This window comes from Symphalangus syndactylus, chromosome 10 (genome assembly GCF_028878055.3).
Source record: "Symphalangus syndactylus isolate Jambi chromosome 10, NHGRI_mSymSyn1-v2.1_pri, whole genome shotgun sequence".
Classification (NCBI taxonomy): domain Eukaryota; kingdom Metazoa; phylum Chordata; class Mammalia; order Primates; family Hylobatidae; genus Symphalangus; species Symphalangus syndactylus.
The window spans coordinates 55,649,392-55,675,235 of NC_072432.2; the positions used below are offsets into that span (position 1 = coordinate 55,649,392).

The window sequence follows — 25,844 nt, forward strand, 5'->3', positions numbered from 1 at the left end:
AAAGGTAAGGGAGGAAAGTAAAGTAAGTCCTCATTTAACATCATCTAAAGGTTCTTGGAAACTACGACTTCAAGTGACATGACCTTCTCAAATAATGTCATTTCCTTCAACATCATTTTGTTATAACATTTATGTGGAAAAAAATTGGTTTTGTTACAGTTGGTTTAAAATTGAAAATTGAAATTTAAGTGTCATTTCACTTAAAGTCAGTTTCCAAGAACCTAAAAACAACATTAAGTAAGGACTCACTATATTTCAGATTAACCCTGAGTTATCTAGAAAATTAAAATCCCAAATATTCCATGCCCAAAGGACATAACTACATTTTGAATCCTAATTCCTAACAGTAAAACACCTACAGAGAGCATTCCACAGTATCCAATATAGAACTAACTAGAAAATAACTGCCAGTGAGTTAGCTCTGCAGACCATGTAAGATCTTTGCCATTGAAGGAATTTTAACAAGAAAAACAACAGAGCAGGAGTTCCATAGCACACAATGTGGAAGGAAAAGACAGACTGATGACTGGTGGGGAGAAGAGGACAGAACAAAGCACAGGAGACCAAAGGAGGTATGAGGGCTGGGCCAGAGTGAGCTGGGGTGAGGAGTCTGGAAGGGGATTGTGGGTGTGAGGAGCCAGGAGCACTTGCAGAGGGGGCAGCAGGGGCTTGCAGTAAGGAAGGAGGGAGTGCAAAATGATGAAGTACTGTCATATGGAGAATGACATAGCTTGGATGTGTGTCCCCACCCAAACTGCACATTGAAATGTAATCCTCAATGCTGGAGGTGAGTCGTAATGGGAGGTGACTGGATTGCGGGGATAGACTTCTCGTGAATGGTTTATTTAGCACCATCCCCCTTGATGCTGTCCTTGCAATAATGAGTTCTGGTTATTTTAAAGTGTGTAGCACCTCCCCTCCCCACTCTCTTGCTCCTGACTTTCACCATGTGAGACGCCTGCTCCCGCTTTGCCTTCCATCATGATCAGAAGCTTCCTGAGGTCTCCCCAGAAGCAGATGCCACTATGGTTTCCTGTATAGCCTATAGACCTGTGAGCCAATTAAACTTCTTTTCTTAAAAATTACTCACTCTCAGGTATTTCTTGACAGCAATGTGAGAACAGACTAATATAGACACGTTAATAAAAAATGTAGAGACTGCTCAAAATCTTTTGCATTCTACCCAGAAAGGACTTTTTTTTTTTTTGAGACAGTCTTGCTCTGTAGCCCAGGCTAGAGTGCAGTGGCGCCATCTCGGCTCACTACAACCTTTGCCTCCCACGTTCAAGCAATTCTCCTGCCTCAGCCTCCCAAGGAGTTGTGACTACAGGTGCCCGCCACCACGTCTGGCTAATTTTTTGTATTTTTAGTAGAGGCAGCGTTTCACCATTTTGGCCAGGCTGGTCTCAAACTCCTGACCTTGAGTGATCCACCCACCTCGGCCTCCCAAAGTGCTGAGATTACAGGTGTGAGCCACCGTGCCCAGCCTAGAGTTGCCTTTTCCTAGAGCTATTTAAATTGCCTAAAAATATCATATATTTGCAAACTTAAGCCCTTTCTGGGTAGGCTGGGGGTGGTAAGCTCATGCCTGTAATCCCAGCACTTTGGGAGGCCGAGGAGGGTGGATCACTTGAAATCAGGAGTTCTAGACCAGTCTGTCCAATGCGGTGAAACCCAATCTCAACTAAAAATACAAAAAATTAGCTAGGCATGGTGGCAGGTGCCTGTAGTCCCAGCTACTCGGGAGGCTGAGGCAAGAGAATTGCTTGAACCCAGTAAGCAGAGGTTGCAGTGAGTTAAGATTGCACCACCACACTCACTCCAGCCTAGGCAACCAAGCGAGACTCCATCTCAAAAAAAAAAAAACCAAAAAAAAAAACCAAAGAGCAACTCCAGAAACAGCAAACTGACATGATCCAGCCTTTAATTATGTACTGTGAATTCCTAAGCAGGCAACTCACTAAGTCACTGCAACTTCCATCCCCTATCAAACGAGGGCACTTATTTTACAAAATGCTCAGAGCATGTTCTAAATCTCCAGGTACCCTCATTTCTAAGACACTTGGGAATTTAAGACAGAAATGTCCCAACCTGTTTCCTCAAAAGACTGACATCCTGCTGGCACTCCTCTTCTTCCCAATGTGTCTGCAGATACTCTTTAACATTTTCTTCGATGTAAGGAAATAAAATGTCCTGGATAAAAGAGTAAAAGAAAATACAAGAGTTAGCTTTTATCAGTTATACAAGATCCAGTTCTTCCACAATCTTACCTACATAACTGTAACAAATAAATCAATGGAACTCTTTATGAAAATTGCTGCTGTGAATATGAGCAAGAAAGACAGACAGAGGCCAAGAAACAAATAAACTAGACCAAGAGTCAGCAAACTACAACCTGCAGGCCAAATCAAGTCCACCGCCTGTTTTTGTAAATGAAGTTTTATTGGAACATAGCCACACTCATTTATTTAAATAATGTCTGTGGCTACTTTTGCATCACAGTGGCAGAATTCAGTATTTGCAACCAAGACCATAGGGCCTGCAAAGCCTAAAATATTCACTGTCTGGTCCTTTACAGAAAAAGTCTCCCAACTACGGAACTAGATGGCTAGACCAAAGGTCCTTGAAGACATGGATTAAGTGTGTCTTGCTCACAGCTTTATCCCCCATGCATACCACATTATTGTACACATCACTCAAATAATCTGCAGAAAATAATGGTGTCCATGCATGACAAGTATTTAAAAAAAAAAAAAAAAAAAAACTTGATCACCATGACTCTTTCTTGGTAACCAGACTACCTTTGGAGCATCCTATAAGAAAGTGTTATGTGGCCGGGCATAGTGACTCACACTTGTAATCCTAGCACTTTGGGAGGCCGAGGCAGGCAGATCACCTGAGGTCAGGAGTTTGAGACCAGCCTGGCCAACATGGTAAAACCCTGTCTCTACTAAAAATACAAAAATTAGCCGGGTGTGGTGGAGGGCGCCTGTAATCTCAGGTACTCAGAAGGCTGAGGCAGGAGAATGGCTTGAACCTGGGAGGCAGAGGTTGCAGTGAGCTGAGATCCCACCATTGTATTCCAGCCTGGGGGAGAGAACAAGATTATATCTCAAAAAAAAAAAAAAAAAAAAAGTGATATGCAAAACAATTCAGTAATAAATAATCTGTCAGTAATCCATGCATTAGGAATTTCTTTCCCAGTCAGGCTTCTACCTCCGCTTTTTACTAGCTGTGTTCAAATAACTTATGCTCCTAAGCCACAGTTTTCTCATTTGCTACATAGGACTAATATGAGGCAAAGTCATCGGAGGATTGGACTGTCTAATGGAAAGCACCTGGCATCTTACCACTTAATATGTTCTTTTTTTTTTTTTTTTTTTTTTTGAGATGGAGTCTTCCTTTATTGCCCAGGCTGGAGTGCAGTGGTGAGATCTCGGCTCACTGCAGATCTTGGCTCACTGCAACCTCCCTCCACCTCCCAGGTTCAAGAGATTGTCCTGCCTCAGCCTCCCAAGTAGCTGGGATTACAGGCACCTGCCACCACACCCAGCTAATTTTTGTATTTTTAGTAGACACAGAGTTTCGCCATGTTGGCCAGGCTGGTCTTGAACTCCTGACCTCAAATGATCCACCGGCCTCAGCCTCCCAAAGTGCTGGGATTACAGGTGTGAGTCACTGTGCCTGGCAATATATTCTTAACATATTCTCCAGCACACGCAGTTAAACCGAGCAAGGATCACTCAAATTTCATGATAAATAATAGCAGAGAAGTTCCCAGAGGATAAATCACAAGCACAACCAACTTATTCATTCAACTTTCCTGAGGGCCTACAGAGAGCAGGACACTGGAGTCATGAAGCCATTCTTCTCAGAGAGCTCAAGGAAATAAAAGGTGCAAGGTTTCAAACAGTATTGAATGTTCGGGAACAGCTTTAGAAGTTGGAGATTACTTTAGAGTTCCTGATCATCCAATATGCCCCTCTCCTCATCTATAAAATGCGCCACTGTACTAAGTCATCACAAAAGCTAGACAATGATGCTAGAATTTAGTATAACATCCGGACTATAAATATTATTTGCTGCTGGGCATGGTGGCTCATGCCTGCAATCCCAGCACTTTGGGAGGCCAAGACAGGAAGATCACTTGAACCCAGGAGTTCAAGACCAGCCTGACCCTGTCTCCATAAAAAATTAAAAAGCTAGCTGGGCATGGTGATGCACACCTGTGGTCCCAGCTACTTGGAGGGGCTGAGATAGGAGAATTACTTGACCCCAGGAGGCTGAAGCTGCAGTGAGCTGTGATTGCACCACTGCACTCCAGCCTGGGTAACAGAAGGAGACTCCTACTCAAAAAACAAACAAACAAACAAACAAACAAAAAACAAAACAAAAAAAACCAAATTATTTGCAGTCAACATGTTAGCAGACTGTACTATTTTAGTGCAAAAGTGTTACTGCATAAAAGTATGTACACGGAATAATCAACTAAATTGTGAAAATTTTATCCAATCTTTCAACATACTTATTGAGAGTATCTGTAACACAAATACAATGCCTTCAAGTTGCTTATAAAATAGCCTGGCATGTACTATCATACATTATAAAAAAATTTTTTTTTTTTTTTGAGAAAGAGTCTTGATCTGTCGCCCAGGCTGGAATGCAGTGGTGACAATTACAGCTCACTCCTGTCTTGAACTCCTGGACTCAAGAGATCGTCCCACCTCAGCCTCCTGAGTAGCTGGGATTACAGATGTGCACCACCTGTAATTAGCCTTGCTAATTTTTTAAAAAATGTTTTGTAAAGACAAGATCTCGCTATGTTGCTCAGGCTGGTCTTGAACTCCTGAGCTTAAGCAATCATCCCGCCTCAGCCTCCCAAAGTGCTGGGATTACAGGCATAAACCACAGTACCCATTGACAATAAATGTTTTAACTTCAGTTATAATCCACTTACAGATAATTTCAGAATACTATAGTATGACAAATATGCCACAATAAACTCAGGATTCTACAAATAAATGTGCGAATATTTTTGGTCCACCAGGCACTTAAGGAGTTGTTATGATTTAGCAGTACATACAACAAAAGGCTATAGAACTAGAGTTATTTGCCTTGTAGGGGAATATGATTAAATTCCACTAGATATTACGGGGGATACTGTGCAAGCAGCAATTTATATTACTCTTCAAAGCTCAGTGATAGCTTACTGAAAGAGCCATGAAATTTCGAAGATCTAATTTAAAAAGTTGCCTTGTAAATGTTTAGAAGTTAAAATATGGATATGCTTTATGGTCGCATGGTTGTTTTAATGAAAAGTTCATAGAATTAATAAAAATCAAACTGTTGTTACAATATTTATTCATCTCCTTTGAAGAAAACGGGTAATAAAAGGTACCTCCTAAAAATAGTGCTGAGAGGCCAGGCCAACATGGTGAAACCCCATCTCTACTAAAAATACAAAAATTAGTCGGGGCGTGGTGGCGCACGCCTACTATAGTCCCAGCTACTCCAGAGGCTGAGGCAAGAGAAATTCTTGAACCCAGGAGGCGGAGGTTGTAGTGAGCCGAGATTGTGCCACTGCACTGCAGCCTGGGTGACAGAGTGAGACTCCGTCTCAAAAAAAAAAAAAAAAAAAAAGGCCGGGCGCGGTGGCTCACGCTTGTAATCCCAGCACTTTGGGAGGCCGAGGCGGGCGGATCACGAGGTCAGGAGATCGAGACCACGGTGAAACCCCATCTCTACTAAAAATACAAAAAAATTAGCAGGGCGTGGTGGCGGGCGCCTGTAGTCCCAGCTACTCGGAGAGGCTGAGGCAGGAGAATGGCGTGAACCCGGGAGGCGGAGCTTGCAGTGAGCCGAGATCGCGCCACTGCACTCCAGCCTGGGCAACAGAGTGAGACTCCGTCTCAAAAAAAAAAAAAAAAAAAAGAATAGTGCTGAGAGTACAGCTACATAAAGAAACTACTTTAAAAGCTTTCCAGCTGGGCGCCGTGGCCCATGCCTGTAATCCAGCACTTTGGGAGGCCGAGGCGGGTGGATCACTTGAAGTCAGGAGTTCGAGACCAGCCTGGCCAACACGGCGAAACACTGTTCCTACTAAAAATACAAAAATTATCTGGATGTGGTGGTGCCAGTCTGTAATCCCTGCTACTTGGGAGACTGAGGCAGGAGAATCACTTGAATCCGGAAGCAGAAGTTGTAGTGAGCCGAGATCACCACTGTACTCCAGCCTGTGATACAGGGAGACTCTGTCTCAAAAAATAATAAAAATAATAAATAATAAATAAAACAAAAGCCCTCCAAGGGAACTATACAATGCAAATGATTTATAGTACTTGAGAACTTAATTTTTTTAGAAAAAAATTAAACAACACAAAAGCAATATTGTGGGCTATTATTTCCTATTTTTTTTTTTTTTTTTTTTTTGGAGACTGGAGTCTCGCTCTGTTGCCCAGGCTGGAGTGCAGTGGCACGATCTCGGCTCACTGCAAGCTCCACCTCCCGGGTTCACGCCATTTTCCTGCCTCAGCCTCCTGAGTAGCTGGGACTACAGGCGCTCGCCACCACGCCCGGCCAATTTTTTGTATTTCTAGTAGAGACGGGGTTTCACCGTGTTAACCAGGATGGTCTCAATCTCCTGACCTCGTGATCCGCCAGCCTCGGCCTCCCAAAGTGCTGGGATTTACAGGCGTGAGCCACCACGCCCAACCCTCATTGGTGGGCTATTATTTTTTTCTTTTTTTTTGGAGTGCAGTGGCATGATCTCGGCTCACTGCAACTTCGTCTCCTGGGCTCAGGTGATCCTCCCACCTCAGCCTCCTGAGTAGCTGGGACTACAGGCATGAGCCACCATACCCAGCTAATTTTTTGAATTTTTAGTAGAGATGGGGTTTCGCCATGTTAGCCAGGCTGGTCTCAAGCTCCTGGACTCAGGCAATCATCCCACCGTGGCCTCCCAAAGTGTTGGCATTATAGGCATGAGCCACCATGCCTGGCCCCACATAAATTTATGTTGCTTTTTATTCCCTAACATTAATAGAGACATATGCCTGGGCACGGTGGCTCCGCCTGTAATCCCAGCACTGTGGGAGGCCAAGGCCAGTGATTGCTTCAGGTCACAAGTTTGAGATCAGCCTGGCCAACATGGTGAAACCCCCTCTCTACTAAAAACAAAAATTTAGCCAGGTGTGGTGGCTCGCGCCTGTAATCCCAGACACGAGAATTGCTTGAACCCAGGAGGAAGAGGTCACGGTAAGCCAAGATCACGCCACTGCATGCCAGCCTGGGCGATAAAGCAGGATTCTGTCTCAACAACAACAAACAAAATTAAGTGGCTTGATGGTTCCTAAATATAAATCACATCATACAAATAATTAATAAAACAGGTTACAAACAGTATGTACAGCATAATCCTATTGGGGGGATATTTAACACATTGAACAAAATATGAGAGAACATGAACTTAAATGTTTACAAAGGTTCTCTCTGGGTTATGACATTAAAAGAAACCTTTTTGCATATCTCTTTTCTACAATAAAAATGTATAACCTTAATAGTGCTAAAAGTTAGCAAAACTAAGTGTTAAAAAAAAAATCATAGATTGCCCACAGTGTGTTTTTTTTTTTTTTTTTGAGACAGAGTCTCGCTCTGTCACCCAGGGTGGAATATAATGGTGTGATCTCAGCTCACTGCAACCTCCACCTCCTGAGTTCAAGCAATTCTCCTGCCTCGGCCTCCTGAGTAGCTGGGATTACAGGTGTGTGCCACCACACCCAGCTGATTTTTGTATTTTTAGTAGAGACGGGGTTTCACCATGTTGGCCAGGCTGGTCTCGAACTCCTGACTTCTGATGATCCCCCGCATCTTGGCCTCCCAAAGTGCTAGGATTATAGGAGCCACCACCAAGCTGGCCTGCTGACAGTGTTTTAAATAAAATCACCCCCTACAAAGACAAACAATTAAAGGCTGTATCCAGAGAATAAAATTAGGGGAAATTACATGCAATGGACAAGAAGAGCTAGTTATCTGAGGCAGTATGACTGAAGAATTTAGCAAAATCCAAATTCCAATCAGAATGACTAGACTGTGACTTCAAGAGAATAGAGCTATATCAGCACAGGTAGTGAATCAGCTATACTATGATCAATCTGAAGAAAGACCACATTTGTGCTGAGCCACTTTTCTTCCCTGGCTCAAAGTCACTTACTTTGATGATCTTGCCACCTAGCATCTTTCTCTGTTAAAGTTAGCCTTCCCTTTTAGTTTTCCCACAGATGTTTACTGCCAGATGTCTGTGATAATAATATTAGGAAAATGTAATACGTTAGGTTTTTTTGGTTTTTTAAATTTATTTTGTTGTTGTTGTTGTTGTTTTTGTAGAGACAGAGTCTCACTATGTTGCCCAGGTGGGTGGTGAACTCCTGGGCTTAAGTGATCCTCCCATCTCAACCTCTCAAAGTGCTAGGAGTAAATAACTGTCACAAGATCTGATGGTTTTATTTTATTTTATTTTGAGAAGGAGTCTCGCTCTGTTGCCCAAGCTGGAGTGCAGTGGCGCCATCTCGGCTCACTGCAAGCTCCACCTCCCGGTTTCACGCCATTCTCCTGCCTCAGCCTCCCGAGTAGCTGGGACTACAGGTGCCCGCCACCACACCCAGCCAATTTTTTGTATTTTTAATAGAGATGGGGTTTCACCATGTTAAACAGGATGGTCTCGATCTCCCGACCTCGTGATCCGCCCGCCTCGGCCTCCCAAAGAGCTGGGATTACAGGCATGAGCCACCACGCCCGACAATCTGATGGTTTTATAAAGGGGAGCTCCCTTGAACATGCCCTCTTGCCTGCCACCATGTAAAACATCCCTCTGCTCTTCCTTCTTCTTCCATCATGATTGTGAGGCCTCCCCAGCCATGTGGAACTGTAAGTCCATTATACCTCTTTCCTTTATCAACTACCCAGTCTCAGGTATGTCTTTATTAGCAGCATGAGAACAGACTAATACACCAACCTTTGTTTAAATACTTCTAACAATGAGAATTGTTACTTCTTGGAGTGGTCCATGCCATCTGCCAGATAGTTTCAGCAGTTGTGGTATTAGAATTGCTCCTCAAATAGGCTTCCTGAAGACCATAGTAGGAGCTATCAAGAAGTTTCTGTGTTCTGGCTGCCACAAGGGGCCACATGGTTTCAGGAATTAAAATCCTACTGTCCTCGTATTCATGGGAGTAAACAGGGCTGGACCCATACAAGGGATGTAGGTTGAAAACTGAAACCTTAGGAATGAACATCAGATTTCACATGTGCATTCAAAATGAAATAATCAATGTGCTGATAAGACAAAAGATAATCCCATTAAGGAGATTAAATTATAATTAACAAAAGATATGCTGTTATCTAATTAAGTGCAATGAATCACACTGAACAAGGGATTGTTATCAGTACAAGAGGGCTAGTAATTGGAGTAAGGTTTTAAGAAGCAGCACAAAAGAAACAGAATATCTCCAATGAGTTCCAGAGAGGGAACTTGACTGGCCCAGAGTCCTAGTCCTTAACAGTGGAGGGGAAAGGAAGGCATTCACATTCATCTCCTTGAATCTGCCTAACATCCCTGCAAAGTAAGCCCTTTTTCATAGATGAAGACACTGAGGTTCAAAGAGGTTTCACTACTGGTGCAGAGTAAAGCCAGGACTCAAACCCAGGCCTATCAAATCCCAACACCTGAAGCCATCCAGCTCTCACGGGTGAATGACTTCAAGGAGCACTATTCACTAGGATCATCTAACTCCCTGGATCTTGACAGCATATTCTCTATGGAAATTTCTAATATAGCTTTGATTCCCCAAAGAGGTTTCATACTAAGAAAATGAGAGATTATGGTTCACCCAGTAGTTCTGTAACATTTCCTATAAAATATCAGCAATAATAATTCAAGTAGTTATAGTAATGGGAGTAACTGCCAACATTTACTGAGCACTTACTATGACACGCACTTCTCTTTTCTATATATAATCACTCCTTTGTGATCTTATCTAATTCCATTACTTTAAACCGTTTATACTAATGATCCCCAAATTCTTACCTTTAGCTTGGACCTTTTCCAAATGCATACCCAATATCCCCACTTGGATGTCTATTCAGTATCTCAAACTAAACACGTCTGAAACCAAACTCTTGATTCCATCCCTTAATCTTCCTCCTCCCCCTACATCTCCACATCACAGTAAATGACAGAATCATCCTTCCAGATGCTCAGGCCAAAAACCTTGGAGTCATCTTTGACTCCTCTTTCTCTCAAACTCCACATCCAACTAATCCATCAGCAAATCCCATCAGCTCTACCTTCAAAATATATTCAGATCCAATCATTTCTCACCACTGCCACCACCAAGCACTCAAAATTTACTCAACTTACTGATAATGTCATTTTAATCTTCATAATAACCCTGTGAAATAGGTGTTACTACTTCCTCCGTTTTTCAGAGGCACATAAAGGTTAAGTACAAATTAACAAACTGGGATTATAGTTTATCAATCAGGTCTGAGTTTGTAGAGTCAGATCCCTGGAATCTCCCCCATATCAGATTGGGGGTGAAGATCCCACTCTTTACCCCCATCAAAGGGATCTAATTACCTTCCAGAACTTACAACGACTTGGACCCATACAAGTCCAGCCCAGGGAGTTGTAGTAAGTATACACAAGCTTAACTGTCAAACACTGGTCTGACTGTGAGCTCCAAAGTCCCACCAAGGTCTCAATGCTGAAATTCCCATTAGTTTCCAAACCGCATGCCTTAGTTTCTCTTTACTCAGTAAAGGGGTATCAGGTCTACACTTTTTAGACTTAAGAAAAGGAACTTGTTAGAAGGTCACATCATGAATTGTTGGAAAGAAAATCAAGCTGAGAAATGAACCCCTCGTGCACATACCCAGAAGGCAAACAACCCCTTTCTGTCCTAAAGACGTTCTGTCTTCGAAAAGAAACCCATTTTCCTGAAATGGTGTCACCTGGGAAAGGTCCAGAGAGGATCCAGGAGGGCCTCTGAGGATAAAGCTACCAACTTTCCACACGACTCTTTAGTGAGCTGATGGGAAAATGGGTGCAACAGGATTAGGGCAGGTTGGTTTCCACTCCTCTTCTGACCTGCACCTCCAACAAAACCAGTTTTGAAAATCAAATGAGTTGATAAATGTGAAATTCAAAGTTTCATATAAAAATAACCTTTTATTGTGAAAAAGAATACTTTGTTTTCTTTAGTGGAGTGGTAACACAGGGTAAGCTGTAAGGATAGAAAATCTTAAGACCCATCAGACAAGAAGTAAGCACTTTTCAGGGCTAAACACAGGGTATCATTTTAAAAGTCTGTATGAGCAAGATAAAATCCAGCCTCTGTATTTAAAATATAGGGGTTATAGCTTAAAATCGGTGCCCCTTTTAAAAATTGTTATTTTTTCGATCACGCCACTGCATTCCAGCTCTGTCACCCAGGCTGGAGTGCAGTGGCACAATCACGCCTCACCACAGTCTCTACCTCCTGGGCTCAAGTGATCCTCCCACCTCAGCCTCCTGAGTAGCTGGGATTACACGTGCACATCACCATGTCCAGCCAATTTTTTATTTTTAGTAGAGATGGGGTCTCCCTATGTTGCCCAGGCTGGTCTTGAACTCCTGAACTCAAGTAATCTCCTTGCCACGGCCTTCCAAAGTGCTGGGATTACAGGTGTGAGCCACCATGCTCAACCCCTTTTACTCAATCAGTCTGACTACATATCTTTCAAAGATCTGTATGACTTTACTGTGTACCTAGGGAAAAAAACAGAAGGAATATTCACCAAACTCTTAATGGTCACCTCTGGGTGGTAGGAGCATATCAGGGCTTTCATTCTCTATATCATACTCTTCTTTGTCTGCAATTTCATAATCAGGGTGAACTAATTTTCTAGGAAGAAGATTTGGGGGGGTAGAAAAACCTTTCCTCTAGTCTTTACATTAACAGATGCAAGTTTCTATAAATAACATATTTCACTTTTTATCTTAATTTTGTTAATAAAATTTTCTCTTTTATGACATTTAATTTCCATTATCAGCTGGTTTCATCCTCTATAACTTGTAGGTTTTGGAAATGTTGAGTCAATGAATTCTAATGCCACTCTAGAAACACTTTCAGTTAAATTGTTCAAATTTAATAAAGTACCACCTTGAGGAAATCTGAAATAGTAAGGATTGCAGAGTATGGAAGAAATTGAATCCCAGTCCCTCCCAGACCCATTCCAGAATGTGTATCACCATCACCCAGCATGTACAGCACGCCTGATGTGTAAGCACTGTGTAAGGCTCTGGTCCCTGCCCTTGAGAAGCCTTCCACATAGCTTGAAAAAGAGGACACACATCCAACATCACAAGTCAGCTATTGGCTCCAGTAGCAAATACTACACATGGTACTGGCAATGAGTGCAGAGGACGAAGAGAAAGGACTTTGAAATTTCTGCTTAAATAGGTCGTTTACAAGAAGAGGTAGCTCTTACTTCCATATTCCCACAGCTTCGCACAATAAGTAATTTTTTTTTAAGTTAATGAGTGCATGGAACCCACACTTGGAGAGGAAAAGGTATGACATTCCAAGCTGGAAGAATGGTGGCAGCAAGAAAGGGCATGACTGGAATGTGCATGTTCAGCTATGTAAAGTGTAAAGGAAGAGAGGGATAGAAAGTTGGAAAACCCATTTGTTGAACTCTCATCTCACAGCCAATGTGAGACTACAGAGGACTTTGATTATGCAAAGGCAACCTATTTATGTAACTGTCTTCCTTTCTAGGTTCCCTGAGGAACCTGAGGGTGACAGCTGGGTCTTAAGGACTCTGGATCCCTACCATATCCTGGAACATGATAGGTATTCAATTAAATGTGAGGGAAAAGAAAGAAGGATTGATTAGGCTGGAAAGATTATGCTAGTGCCACAATACTGAAGGTTCTAGAAAAATAAGGAACCAGAAATCAAAGTGAGAGGTGCTTTCTTTTTTTATAATTTTTTTTAAGACAGGGTCTTGCTATGTTGCCCAGGCTGGTCTCAAACTCCTAGCCTCAAGTGTTCCTCCAACCTTTGCCTCCCAAAGTGTTTGGATTACAGGGGTGAGCCACCATGTCCATACTGAATTATTTACTTAATGCAGATTCTTTGGGTTCCAACAATGATGACGATGATGATGATGATGATGACGACGACGACATATTCTGTGTGAGAGCAGGATGAACATGACAGTCCCAGCTTTAGGGAACTAACAGGTGGCTGGGTGAGCAGATTGTCTAAGGCTCATGTGGTAGGCAGCCCAGGTCTCCTGAATCCTAGGTGAGGTCCCTCCCAGCTAGGTGGGACAGCTTCCTCCCAGAGGAGGCCAGAGGTGCTTTCTATCCACCATTTTTTTTTTTTTTTTTTTTTGAGACAGGGTCTTGCTTTGTCATCCAGGCTGGACTGCAGTGGCACAATCATGGCTTACTGCAGCCTTGACCTCCTGGGCTCAAATGATCCTTCTACCTCAGCCTCCTGAGTAGCTGGGATCACAGGCACATGCCACTATACCTGGCTAACTCTTTTTATTTTTAGTAGAGAAGAGGTCATGCTACGTTGCGCAGGCTGGTCTTGAACTCCTAGGCTCAAGCAATCCTCTCACCTTGGCCTTCCAAAGTGCTAGGATTACAGGAGTGAGCCACCACGGCTAAGGCTAGCCTCCATCCACCTCTTGATATACGCAAGACAGTGATTCTCCAAAGACTCCTCACCTTGTTTCAAGCTGAGTCAACAAAAATCCTCTCACGTACTACCATGAATGTAGCTGGGAAACACGGCCCTAAGCAGTAGAAAAGGTTGGGGAGAGGGGGGCAGCTGTTTATCAACCCATCAACAATTACTTATCTGCCATTCCAGTGCTTCTGCAAATTCTTAGAGATCAACAATATCCTGCGTCTTATTTTTAACGTATTTCTGGGTAGGGCAATAAGGAGCAAAAATAACTGGGAGTAACCATGGTAGACGTAACTGGGAGCATGGTGGGTTTCAGGAAATGTAAGCTCCCTCTTTTCCTTACCAATCCTTCCTTCATAAGCACTTTCTATTTCCTCCAGTCTGACACTTCCTGCATTATAATCAGCGTTTCTATAGGACTTCATAATTTTCAAAGGCTTTTGCATTCCATCTTATTTAACCTTCATCACCACCTTTATAAACAAAGCATATCCTAGTAGCCCATCCTTGCAGATGAAAAAGCCTAAATCCGTAGACTGAATGAAGACAGGGAAAGAGATCCTATTACAGTTACTGGTGTCAATAATAAATAGCACAGGTAGAAGAATGCTTCCAGTGTGCCATCCCTTGTAGGCTGTCTTCTAGCTGTTTCATTGTGCAGGCAGAGTGCGAATCATACACTTCTCAATGCTGGCAATAATAGAAGTAATACTACTTATCAAATGGATGTTTAACCAAAGTTGGGAGATAACTATCAGACTTCAAAGCTCTCTTCCTAGAAAGACCATAATTTAATATAGCAGTTTTCATAAGAAAGATGTCAACTGCAACACTCCTCAATTATTATCTTCTAAAATACATTATAAGAGGACATAAATTATAAGCACTGTTAAATAATCAAGAATGAATTCACTATTTCTAAAAATGCTTTACCAGCCTGAACCCAATGAAACCTCATCTCTGCAAAAAATTTTAAAAATTAGCTGGACATAGTGGCACATGCCTATAATCCCAGCACTCTAGGAAGCCGTGATGGGAGGATTGCTTGAGTCCAGGAGTTTGAGAACAGCCTGGGCAACACTATGAAACCCCGTCTCTATAAAAAATAAAAATAAGCTAGCTAGGCGTGGTGGTGCACACTCGTGGTCCCAGCTACCCAGGAGACTGAGGTAGGAGGATTGCTTAAGCCTGGGAGGTCAAGGCTGCGGTGAGCTGTGATCGTGCCACTGTACTCCAGCCTGGGAGTACAGTGACCTGCCTCAGAAAAACAAAAACAAAAAAAAACAAACACCAGAGGTATGTGTCCTGTGGTAAAGTGCAGGGATGGTGGCGGTGGATTTAGATGCAGTGGGAACATCTAAGGAAAACTGGGCTCTGCTGCAGCTCTACTCCCAACAAATTTTGATGATCCTCAGGCAAGACACAAGGACATGCTATAAACTGAAATTTGTTACCATATACTTTTTTATTTTTTTAAGACAGAGTCTCGCTCTGTCACCCAGGTTGGAGTGCACTGGCACAATCTCGGCTCACTGCAACCTCTGCCTCCCAGGTTCAAGCGATTATCCCACCTCAGCCTCCCCAGTAGCTGGGATTACAGGTGTGCACCACCATGCCCAGCTAATTTTTGAATTATTTCTTTTTTTCTTTTCTTTTTTTTTTTTTTTTTTTTTGAGACAGAGTCTTCCTCTGTTGCCCAGGCTGGAAGGCAGTGGTACAATCTCAGCTCACTGCAACCTCCATATCCTGGGTTCAAGTGATTCTCCTGCCTCAGCTTCCCGAGTAGCTGGGATTACAGGTGCCCACCACCATGCCCGGCTAATTTTTGTATTTTTAGTAGAGACGGGGTTTCACCATGTTGACCAGGCTAGTCTCGAACTCCTGACCTCAGGTGATCCACCTGTCTCGGCCTCCCAAAGTGCTGGGATTATGAGCCATCACGCCTGGCCTAATTTTTGTATTTTTAGTAGAGACTGGCTTTCACCATGTTGGCCAGGCTGGCCTCGAACTCCTGACCTCAAGAGATCCACCTGCTTCGGCGTCCCAAAGTGCTGGGATTACATGCCTGAGCCAACGCACCCGGCTTGTTACCATATACTTTTATAGCACAGTACCACAACGATTAAAGGACTCTCATACTAACTGTGTCATTTAACATACACAGCAGCCAAGCAAAGGAGACAGGACAAACGGGTGGGTCCCATTTCCAAGGCTGAGTGCAGTAATGGAAAAAATAAGAGTTTTTATGAATAAGACAATCTGAGTTCAAATCCCAGGCATCTTGTTCAACTTTTCAGAGCCTTTGTTTCATCCTAAGTAAAGTGTAGACAGTACATACACCTCATGGTCTTTTAGAATGAGTCAAGGATTGAGTACTGCATGTATACAGTACTCAATGTTTCCTTCCATCATTCCACAGGAGGAAGGGCTACAAGTTCACACACCTACTCTGACTTTAAAGCTCCAAGCAGATTATCTTTCAACTCCCATGCTCAACCTCTCCGTGCTCAGATTCAAGAATGTAACTCAGCATCTCTTTAAAACGTGTTTAAAAGATTAGTCACTGAGATACTCTACTAAGTTTTTGTTCGAGCAGATTTGTGAAATGTCACTCTCTTGAAATCTCACAAAGTGTGTATGTGTGTATATATGTATGATACCGAAGGTTCTGAGAAGTCATGCAATAAAGAAATCTATTTGAACTCATTCTAACTAGCATTTCCCAGAAGTGCATTTAATGGAATCCTTTTTTACATAATTACCATAAACATCCACACAGACCTAACTTTCTTTTAAACATACTTTTAGGAACAATGGTTTTGATAAATTCATGTCTAACAAATTATAATAATAGATTAGATTATAATAGGTTAACATTAATAACAATAGGTATTATTATAGGACAGGACACAAGAAATTACCCTTTAAACAAGATCCCTAAATCATTCTTTTGCAGCCTGCATTGAAATTGCACATTGCCTAGCGTCAAACTCAGAAAAATTTATTTAGGCAACTAAGACATTTTTATTTTCGAATTTCAGAATAAGTCTGCCACAGACACAAAGATTCCAAGAAGCGGCTCATAATGTCATCTAGCAGAAGACGCACTTGGGGAAAACGGTGGGGGAGGGGTATTATGTTTTGTTGCAAAATTGATTTTGTATGAGATTTCTTACTCCCCAAATCTACCTTCAGATAATGGTAGTATCTAACGATTTAATGCCACATCACTACCTCTCCTGTCCTTATCCTTGGTCTCCTGGTGACCGCAGAAAGCAAGAGAGAGCCAGAATGGAGTGAGCTGTTAACTATAAATTACAAAAATGAGGACTCCTTTTTTCTCTGAAAACCAATAAAGCGCTTACTCTGTCATAATCCAAAAAAAAGGAAATTAATCAATCATCAGTATTTGTCCTGAAATTTTCCGCAGAGGTCTCTGGTGTGATTAAAAACGTGGGGGAAGGTCAGGCGCGATGGCTCGCGCCTGTAATCCCAGCACTTTGGGAGGCTGACACGGGAGGATCACCTGAGGTCAGACCAGCCTGGCCAACTAAAAATACAAAAATTAGCCGGGCATGGTGGTGCGTGTCTGTAATCTCAGCTACTCGGAAGGCTGAGGCACCAGAATCGCCTGAATCCCGGAGGCAGAGGTTACACCACTGTATTCCAGCCTGGGAGACAGAACAAGACTCTGTCTCAAACAAAACAAAACAAAACAAAACAAAACAAAACAAAACAAAACAAAACAAAACGTGGGGAAGAGGCCGCGTGCCATGGTTCACGCCTGTAATTCCAGCACTTTGGGAGGCTGAGGTGGGTGGATCCCTTGAGGTCAGGAGCTCGAGACCAGCCTGGTGAAACCCTCTTTCTACTATAAATACAAAAATTAGCTGGGTGTGGTGGCACATGTCTGTAATCTCAGCTACTGGAGAGGCTGGGACAGAAGAATCGCTTGAAGCTGGGAGGCAGAGGTTGCAGTGAGCTGAGCTCACACCACTGCACTCCAGCCTGGGCAACAGAGCGAGACTCCGCCTCAAAACAAAAACAAAAACCATGGAGAAAATGCTAAACTCGATTTCTTCTGAACCTATGCTAAGATGTCAAGGTACTGTGATTCTTCTAAAAGAATTTTAAAGGTTGTTATGTTTGGTGTCCTAAAAGTGTACATGGATTTTATATTATAACCTACATCAAGAAACTCATTCAGGCCAGGTGCCTTGGCTCATGCCTGTAATCTCAGCACTTTGGGAGGCCAAGAATTCCAGACTAGCCTGGGCAATATGGCGAAACCCCGTCTCTACAAAAAATACAAAAATTAGCCAGGCATGGTGGCTCTACCTTCAGTCCCAACTACTCGAGAGGCTGGGGCAGGAGGATGCCCTAAGCCCAGGGAGGTCGAGGCTGCAGTGAGCTGTGATTGCACCACTCCACTCCACTCCAGCCTGGGCAACAGAGTGAGACTGTCTCAAAGAAAAAAAAAAGCCTTATTCACAGGTAATTTTTTTTTAATGGAAACTAAAATAGAATTTAAAACCCAAGCTGCCCAGTTTCTTGGAAGATGGAATTTTCCTACTTGGTAATATACTTTGTATATCTCGACTATTATTGGGCATGCAAGCACCTCTAAGAAGTACTTGTATCTGCAATGAATTCTTAAACCTCAGGGAGCCAAATAAAGACAAGGCCCGAGGAATCTTTCAAAAATTAAAGTAACATTTCATATTTGCTTATTCTAACAGACAAAGAATAAAGAAGGAATCCGCTAAGTTGCAAGCTGAGGTGCAGACAAGTGCTGGTTCACAGTGACATCCTAGAAGGAATGCTCTGGATAAGAGCTTCAAGCTTCTGTGGTTTTCTGAGGAAAGTGAACGGAATTTAGACGTGTCCTATAGCTCAAAAAATCAGCGCTATGGACCACAGAGCCTAACAGAGTAAAATAATAGTGTGCAGTTTGGCCACTAACAGCAAAAGTGGGAAGGGGCGAAGAGGAACCTTGATTGCCCGACACCAGGGCCACCTGAAAAGTCATCTTGACACTTCAGTCTTTCCATTTTGATATCAGAAGCTTCAAAGACCATTAAATCGCTGCCGCTGCCACACCAGGCCCCACGGAGCAGAAAGGCTGCGCTCACCTGCGGAAGCGACCGGGTGCACACCTGCCGGGTGGGAAGGCCCGCACCGTCGCACCCCGCCCCGATTTACCTGCCCTTCGGCGATTTTTAGCGTCAACTTCCATCCCTTCCCACCCATCTGTATCCAACCAAGCGCAAGGGCGGGGGAGGGAGAACCTAGTGCCGCGAGGAAAAGCATCCCCGCAACCCGCCGCAGGCTTTCTCTCCTTCCTCCCCATTCCACAGAAGAGGCAAAGCCACACCGCCTCTGCTAACCCTCGTCTCCAATGCAAGGCCTGCAATACTTAGAAAAAAAAATAACTGTTTTTAAGGAAAAGTAACATCCCCGCTCCCTTCCGCCCCTCACCTTCACGAAAGCAATCGGGGTTGTGGTACCTTCGATATCTAACAGGATCACGGTGACTTCGGCGGGGACCGAAAGCACGACCATTTCCCTACCGGATGCTACGGGACTCGGCCTGCTGTTGGGGAGGGCGGAGGGCGGCGCCGGCTGCGGCTGCGGCCCCCGGTACCGTCTTGGGCTTCCGATGGCCCCGCGCGATCTCGGAGCCAGCGACCAAGTGCAGCCCGCCGCGCGTGGGGAGAGGACACCTCTGCACACCTGGAACTGGAAAAGGCGGCCGCCCAGGAGCCCTGAACTCGTGAGCAGGACGGGGCAGGAGCCCGAGACCACGTGGACAGGAAAAGGGGCGGCCCTTGCCGGGTTCGGTGGGGCGGGGAGGGTGAAGGCGCCAGCGCCGATTGGTCGCCGTCAGGCCTCGAGCTGGATCCGTCAAAATGGGCCTCGCGTGGGCGGGAACAAAGAAACGAACGCGGGAGCAGAGTGCGCGAGAGCGCGCCCTCCGCAGACAGATTGAGCGAGCGGGAGAGGCCCGGGGCACGTGCAGAAAGGAGCCCCGCGAGTGGCGCGCCGGGGATGTGAGTGCCCCTTGCCCTCTACTGAATCCAGCCCCCTCCCCGCCCACCGCCTCCACCTTTGCATAGATACAGTCATCTGGCCAGCCCCCGCCCCTCCTCCTGGCCTCATCCCGCCAGAGAGGCCGCGCGGGGCCCGGCAGATCAGCCAGAGAGGCCCCGCCGCGCCCCCTCGGCCCGCGCGCCCGTGGTCACAGCGGAAGAGGCGCCCGCGCCGCGCTGCCCGGAGGGGTCGTCGCGCGCCCGCTTCCTGTTTGGCTGGTTCCTGCCAGCTCGAGGACAAAATACGCGTGCGCGCGGTGGGCGAGCGCGCTCGCCGCCTCAGTCGCCAGCGCCGGGCGCAGTCCGCCTTTTTCCGGAGCAGCCTGTCCGCGGTGCTAGTCGGTAGCAGCGGCCGCCGCAGCGGCTCCCCACTGGCGAACCGAGGGCAGAAAAAGGCGGGGTTGACGGCTTTTTGGTAGGAGTGGGCTGGACCGGACGCCAGAGACAAAGGCTCCCAAGGCAAGAGGGACTGTGGCCCTGCGTCGGCTCTGCTCGGGACTGCTGACCCCAGGAATTTACGCCCCTTCGTTTTTCTCTTCTGATTCTTCTCTTCTCCCAAGCCCGCGTCCCCTGACGCGTGGCCTCTCTCCTTGCCGGGAGGGCCGCGATGGAGGTCCCGCCCCGGCTTTCCCATGTGCCGCCGCCATTGTTCCCCTCCGCTCCCGCTACTTTAGCCTCCCGCAGCCTCTCCCATTGGCGGCCGCGGGCGCCGCGGCAGCTAGCCCCGCTCCTCCCTTCGCTCGCTCCCAGCTCCGCCCGGCAGGGGGCGCGCCGGGCCCAGCGCCACGTCACCGCCCAGCAGCCCTCGCGATTGGCGGGCGGGGCGGCTATAAAGGGAGGGCGCAGGCGGCGCCCGGATCTCTTCCGCCGCCATTTTAAATCCAGCTCCATACAACGCTCCGCCGCCGCTGCTGCCGCGACCCGGACTGCGCGCCAGCACCCCCCTGCCGACAGCTCCGCCACTATGGAGGATATGAACGAGTACAGCAATATAGAGGAATTCGCAGAGGGATCCAAGATCAACGCGAGCAAGAATCAGCAGGATGACGGGTACCGCACGCTTCTTCCCCCGCTCCCCCTCCCCCAGCGCGCCGCACGCGCCCTTCGTCCCTCGTGAGCCTCGCGCTGCCCCCATTCTTTCTCGGAGTCGATTCCCCGCGTGCCCTCTGGGCCCCACTAGCTTGGAGGGAAGAGGAAAGTAAGAGATCGAGGGGGTGACTGGAGAGACCCGGGAAGAGTGGGGGAAGGGCGGAGGGGTTGGAGGAGGAGGGCGGCGGCGTCTGTGTCCCAAGCGCGCAGGCGCCGCGTGGGACCCGGGGGGGAGGGGCCGGCCTCCCAGCGCCGCACGCTGCAGCTGCCGCCGCCTCTTCATTGTGTCTCTGTTACCACTCGGCGCGGTTTTCGTGGGAAGAGTTTTAGAGGACTCTGAGTTCGGGCACAAGCAGGCGACTGGTACCCAGATTCACAAAACGTGTTGATTGATGAGTTCTCTGGGTGGAACGTTGGCTTGACAGCTGAGAACGAGGATGGACCTAAGAGATAAGATGTGAGGGATTCATTTAGGAAGTTGGGGCTTCTAGCTAAAGGAATCTGGGCAGAACCTTTCCTATATTTTATTGGTCTCTTTTGAGCTTTGCTTTATGTAGTGCGGACAGTGAGCTCTCCGCTAGTTTGAGTAACTTCGTTGGGATATTGGGATTTTTGTGTGACATAGATTAAATGTAAACATTGATTAAATTGCTTACAATTGGGGGGTAAATGTCCCTGTTTTTATTTCACGATTTAATTCCAGAACTGAAGGATCATTTGAGTTATTGCTAATTATTTTTTAAAAAAAAACTTTTATTTCTAGTAAAATGTTTATTGGAGGCTTGAGCTGGGATACAAGCAAAAAAGATCTGACAGAGTACTTGTCTCGATTTGGGGAAGTTGTAGACTGCACAATTAAAACAGATCCAGTCACTGGGAGATCAAGAGGATTTGGATTTGTGCTTTTCAAAGATGCTGCTAGTGTTGATAAGGTAGGAACTGTGTTTTGCATTGTGCTGTTTTTGTGGTGTTTTGCAAATTTTTCTGGGAGTTATATGGTGCTGTCAGATTAAATAAATCTGTCTTGTAGGTTTTGGAACTGAAAGAACACAAACTGGATGGCAAATTGATAGATCCCAAAAGGGCCAAAGCTTTGAAAGGGAAAGAACCTCCCAAAAAGGTTTTTGTGGGTGGATTGAGCCCTGATACTTCTGAAGAACAAATTAAAGAATATTTTGGAGCCTTTGGAGAGGTGTGTGATTATGTTTACACATGTTAAGCTTGATGTGTTTATAAAATGTTCAATCCTCGTTCGATTTATACAGGGCAGATTCATGTTTCGGTAAGGGTAGGATTAAGTGGCTGCTCAAGTGGCTTCCGGTGACTACCTCGATTTGATTGCTGCTCTGATGGCAACCCAATTATCTAATTTAGCTAAAACATGGGCACTTAAATGTGGTCAGTGTTTGGACTTGTTAACTAGTGGCATCTTTGGGGTACAAAATAATTTCTCTCAATGCTTCAAATCTACAACAAATCACTGTAGGCTGATGTTGATCATAAAGCAGTGATGTCTGTATAGAAGTCACCTGATAAGAATAACATGTTTAAGTTGAAGCCTGAAAAGAACCTTTAGCATTCTGACACTCTGGTAGCATTTTACAATTATGGGATGACGTTGAGTGTGCATCTCGATTTCAGATTGAAAATATTGAACTTCCCATGGATACAAAAACAAATGAAAGAAGAGGATTTTGTTTTATCACATATACCGATGAAGAGCCAGTAAAAAAATTGTTAGAAAGCAGATACCATCAAATTGGTTCTGGGAAGGTAAAGCCATTTAAGTACTGTAAATGAAAATTTAAAGGTTTTCTTTTTTTGAAATTATTTCTTGATGTGTTTGAGAAAAATAAAGTGATTTAATTTTAGAACTTCGGTAAAAATTATATTTTCATGTTTTTTTAATTTGTTTATAGTGTGAAATCAAAGTTGCACAACCCAAAGAGGTATATAGGCAGCAGCAGCAGCAACAAAAGGGTGGAAGAGGTGCTGCAGCTGGTGGACGAGGTGGTACGAGGGGTCGTGGCCGAGGTGAGACTTAATTCTTGGAATATGACTCCGTGGTTTATTTAAGCTGTATACTGCTAAATATGGGTAGTCCTGTACGAAAGCAAAACTTTAAACTTAAAACCATTCCAGCCGGGAGGAGTGTTCAGCATAGTGGGGGTTGTGTGTGGTGGTTTTTTGTTGTGAGCTCACTGGTTTCAAAAAAACTGTTAAAAGTATGGCCACTTTGACAATTAGTGTCATCACTGATAGGAAAAGTGTACCATTACATGATACACCATGGCGTGATAGGTTTTCTTGGGCAGGAGTCCTTGTTTTAAACGGAACGGTATACCTGTCTTCAGCTTTAATGGAAAATTGAATGATTTTCCATTAAATTTAGGAAGTTTGACACTGGCACAATTGGACTTTCTGCCCCCTTTTTTATAACAGCTGGAAAAATAGTTTTTCAAGCAGATAGCAATATATATGTCCATTCTGCCCTTCAAGATTTGCAGAGTGAGAGACAAGAACACATCATTTTATGTTAGAATTGGGGGTCAGAAGTTGTTTCCTAACAATCATTGTGCATTGTTTCAGGTCAGGGCCAAAACTGGAACCAAGGATTTAATAACTATTATGATCAAGGATATGGAAATTACAATAGTGCCTATGGTGGTGATCAAAACTATAGTGGCTATGGCGGATATGATTATACTGGGTATAACTATGGGAACTATGGATATGGACAGGGATATGCAGACTACAGTGGTAAGAATATTTAACTTAATTTTATAAACCAGTGGTATTAAAATTCATTGTTAGCATACAATCCTGTTCTGAAATTATGTGTATGGGCTTTCCATTAAAGTGTTTGGAGTTAAGTGTTTGAGGCATGTTACAATCATAGGATGATTATACTAACATAGACTGGTGGTTATAAATGAACGAGGATGTATGATTTATGAGTAGCTTATAATAGGTGCTAAAATATCTTAATATTTTAATACTTTTTATTTAGCATGCAAAGATTTGTAGATTTAATAGCTTCTCATTGTGTTTGTAAAGAAACAGTTTTGTAGAAAACTATCTTAATGAGATTTCTGTGTTTTCAAAATAGGCCAACAGAGCACTTACGGCAAGGCATCTCGAGGGGGTGGCAATCACCAAAACAATTACCAGCCATACTAAAGGAGAACATTGGAAAAAACAGGTGTGTATAAGAGTACAGGAAACAGTGGAAATGTCTAATTTAATTTAAAGATCAATAGACAAATGAAACGTAAAAACAAAATACTATGTAGCCTGTTTTTACTAAATTGTTGATTTTTTAAATTGCTTTGTGAGCCTGTTTTGCCTAAAATGTCTATAGATCTTTAACTTTAAAGTCTTATCTCACTTTCTTTAGTATTGCAGAAAAACTTAAGAGTTTTTCTGTTTGCTTTTGTGTACCAGGTGGTCTAGAGGAATAATTAAACATTTTAGAACTATTAACAGGTAAAGTACTGAAATGGGTACAACTTAAGGAAAACAAGAATGTTGTCTTCTAACTCTGACATTATACCTTGTTTGTACCCGCCAGCGGGAACTTCATTGCAGGCCGTGTGTCACCCTGACCACGTCTATCTCTGGGGGTCGCACGTTGCGGGCAGAGCGCAAGGCATACACCAGAAAACGCTGTCCTGTGGTATGGTCTCTTCCAACTTCATGTACCAGCGTAAAGATTAAAGTGGAAAACTTCAGACTTTGGCTTCTTTTTTAATCTTTTTGGAGATTAAATGTCTAAACTTAACTTAAATGGTTTTTTACAGGAGTTAAAGTACATAAATGCCTTTTTACAGCTTAATCATTTTGGTCTTCTGTTTAGTGTTGTATTTCAATTGTGGAGCCTCATTTTAAGTGTTCATTCTTTTAAGATTTAATGCTTGCTTTTTCTTTTTATAGCTAATAGTGAAATCTACAAACCAAAACAAGAACTTTTAAATCTGGGATATAAATTAAAGATCATATGCACAAATCAATTTATGTTCTTGTAATCTTATTAGAAATTGGTGTTTGTGATAGCATTTTATTTGGGTTACTAGAGATGCTTCTAGTAGACCTTAATCTAACATAGTTGAACCTCTGAATATGGGAAGATTGTATTCCCAGATTCTTTCCTGAATAGATTGAATTTAATATCATTTGGGAACTCCAGGGTGAGCTTATTGACTACCCAAACTGTATTTTACCAATAAATATGCATATGATCTTTAATTATTGAAGAAAATAAAGTGAGGACTTAAAACAGTTCATGAAAGTGGACCTTTAAAAGCTTGTCAGAGTTGCACAAATCTAATTGGTATTTTGTTTTTGTTTTTAGGAGGAGATGTTAAAGTAACCCATCTTGCAGGACGACATTGAAGATTGGTCTTCTGTTGATCTAAGATGATTATTTTGTAAAAGACTTTCTAGTGTACAAGACACGATTGTGTCCAACTGTATATAGCTGCCAATTAGTTTTCTTTGTTTTTACTTTGTCCTTTGCTATCTGTGTTATGACTCAATGTGGATTTGTTTATACACATTTTTATTTGTATCATTTCATGTTAAACCTCAAATAAATGCTTCCTTATGTGATTGCTTTTCTGCGTCAGGTACTACATAGCTCTGTAAAAATGTAATTTAAAATAAGCAATAATTAAGGCACAGTTGATTTTGTAGAGAGTATTGGTCCATACAGAGAAACTGTGGTCCTTTATAAATAGCCAGCCAGCGTCACCCTCTTCCCCAATTTGTAGGTGTATTTTATGCTCTTAAGGCTTCATCTTCTCCCTGTTAACTGAGATTTCTACCACACCTTTGAACAATGTTCTTTCCCTTCTGGTTATCTGAAGACTGTCCTGAGAGAAAGACCTAAGTGTTGTGATTAGTAGAAGCTTTCTAGTAGACCATATTT

At 43.8% G+C, this 25,844-nt stretch overlaps 2 protein-coding genes across 7 annotated transcripts in view; one reads left to right on the plus strand and one right to left on the minus strand.

The window, feature by feature from the left end:
* The window catches only part of ENOPH1 (enolase-phosphatase 1), a 30,498-nt gene extending 10,723 nt beyond the window's left edge, over positions 1–19,775 (minus strand). The window contains exons 1-2 of the mRNA XM_055297190.2: positions 19,218–19,775; positions 2,092–2,193 (exon numbers count right to left, since the gene is read on the minus strand). Coding sequence (XP_055153165.1) covers positions 2,092–2,193; positions 19,218–19,301 — 186 coding nt within the window. The 5' untranslated portion in view covers positions 19,302–19,775. The remainder of the gene's footprint in view (positions 1–2,091; positions 2,194–19,217) is intronic.
* HNRNPDL (heterogeneous nuclear ribonucleoprotein D like) lies at positions 19,643–25,525 on the plus strand. Of its 6 annotated transcripts, XR_008660751.2 has the most exons (9): positions 19,722–20,878; positions 21,681–21,849; positions 21,948–22,109; positions 22,559–22,690; positions 22,837–22,951; positions 23,507–23,677; positions 24,027–24,119; positions 24,489–24,593; positions 25,269–25,525. XR_008660751.2 is itself a non-coding variant. In XM_055297179.2 (8 exons), exons 1-7 carry the CDS (start codon positions 20,436–20,438, stop codon positions 24,095–24,097), a joined length of 1,263 nt encoding a protein of 420 aa, XP_055153154.1. In that variant the 5' UTR covers positions 19,643–20,435; the 3' UTR covers positions 24,098–24,119; positions 25,269–25,525. The 6 variants fall into 6 exon arrangements, 4 of the variants coding, with proteins under 4 accessions (XP_055153154.1, XP_055153155.1, XP_063466399.1 ...); XM_055297179.2 differs by lacking the exon at positions 24,489–24,593 and having other exon boundaries at positions 19,643–20,878; XR_010113843.1 differs by lacking the exon at positions 23,507–23,677 and having other exon boundaries at positions 20,436–20,878.
* The last annotated feature ends 319 nt before the right edge of the window (positions 25,526–25,844 follow it).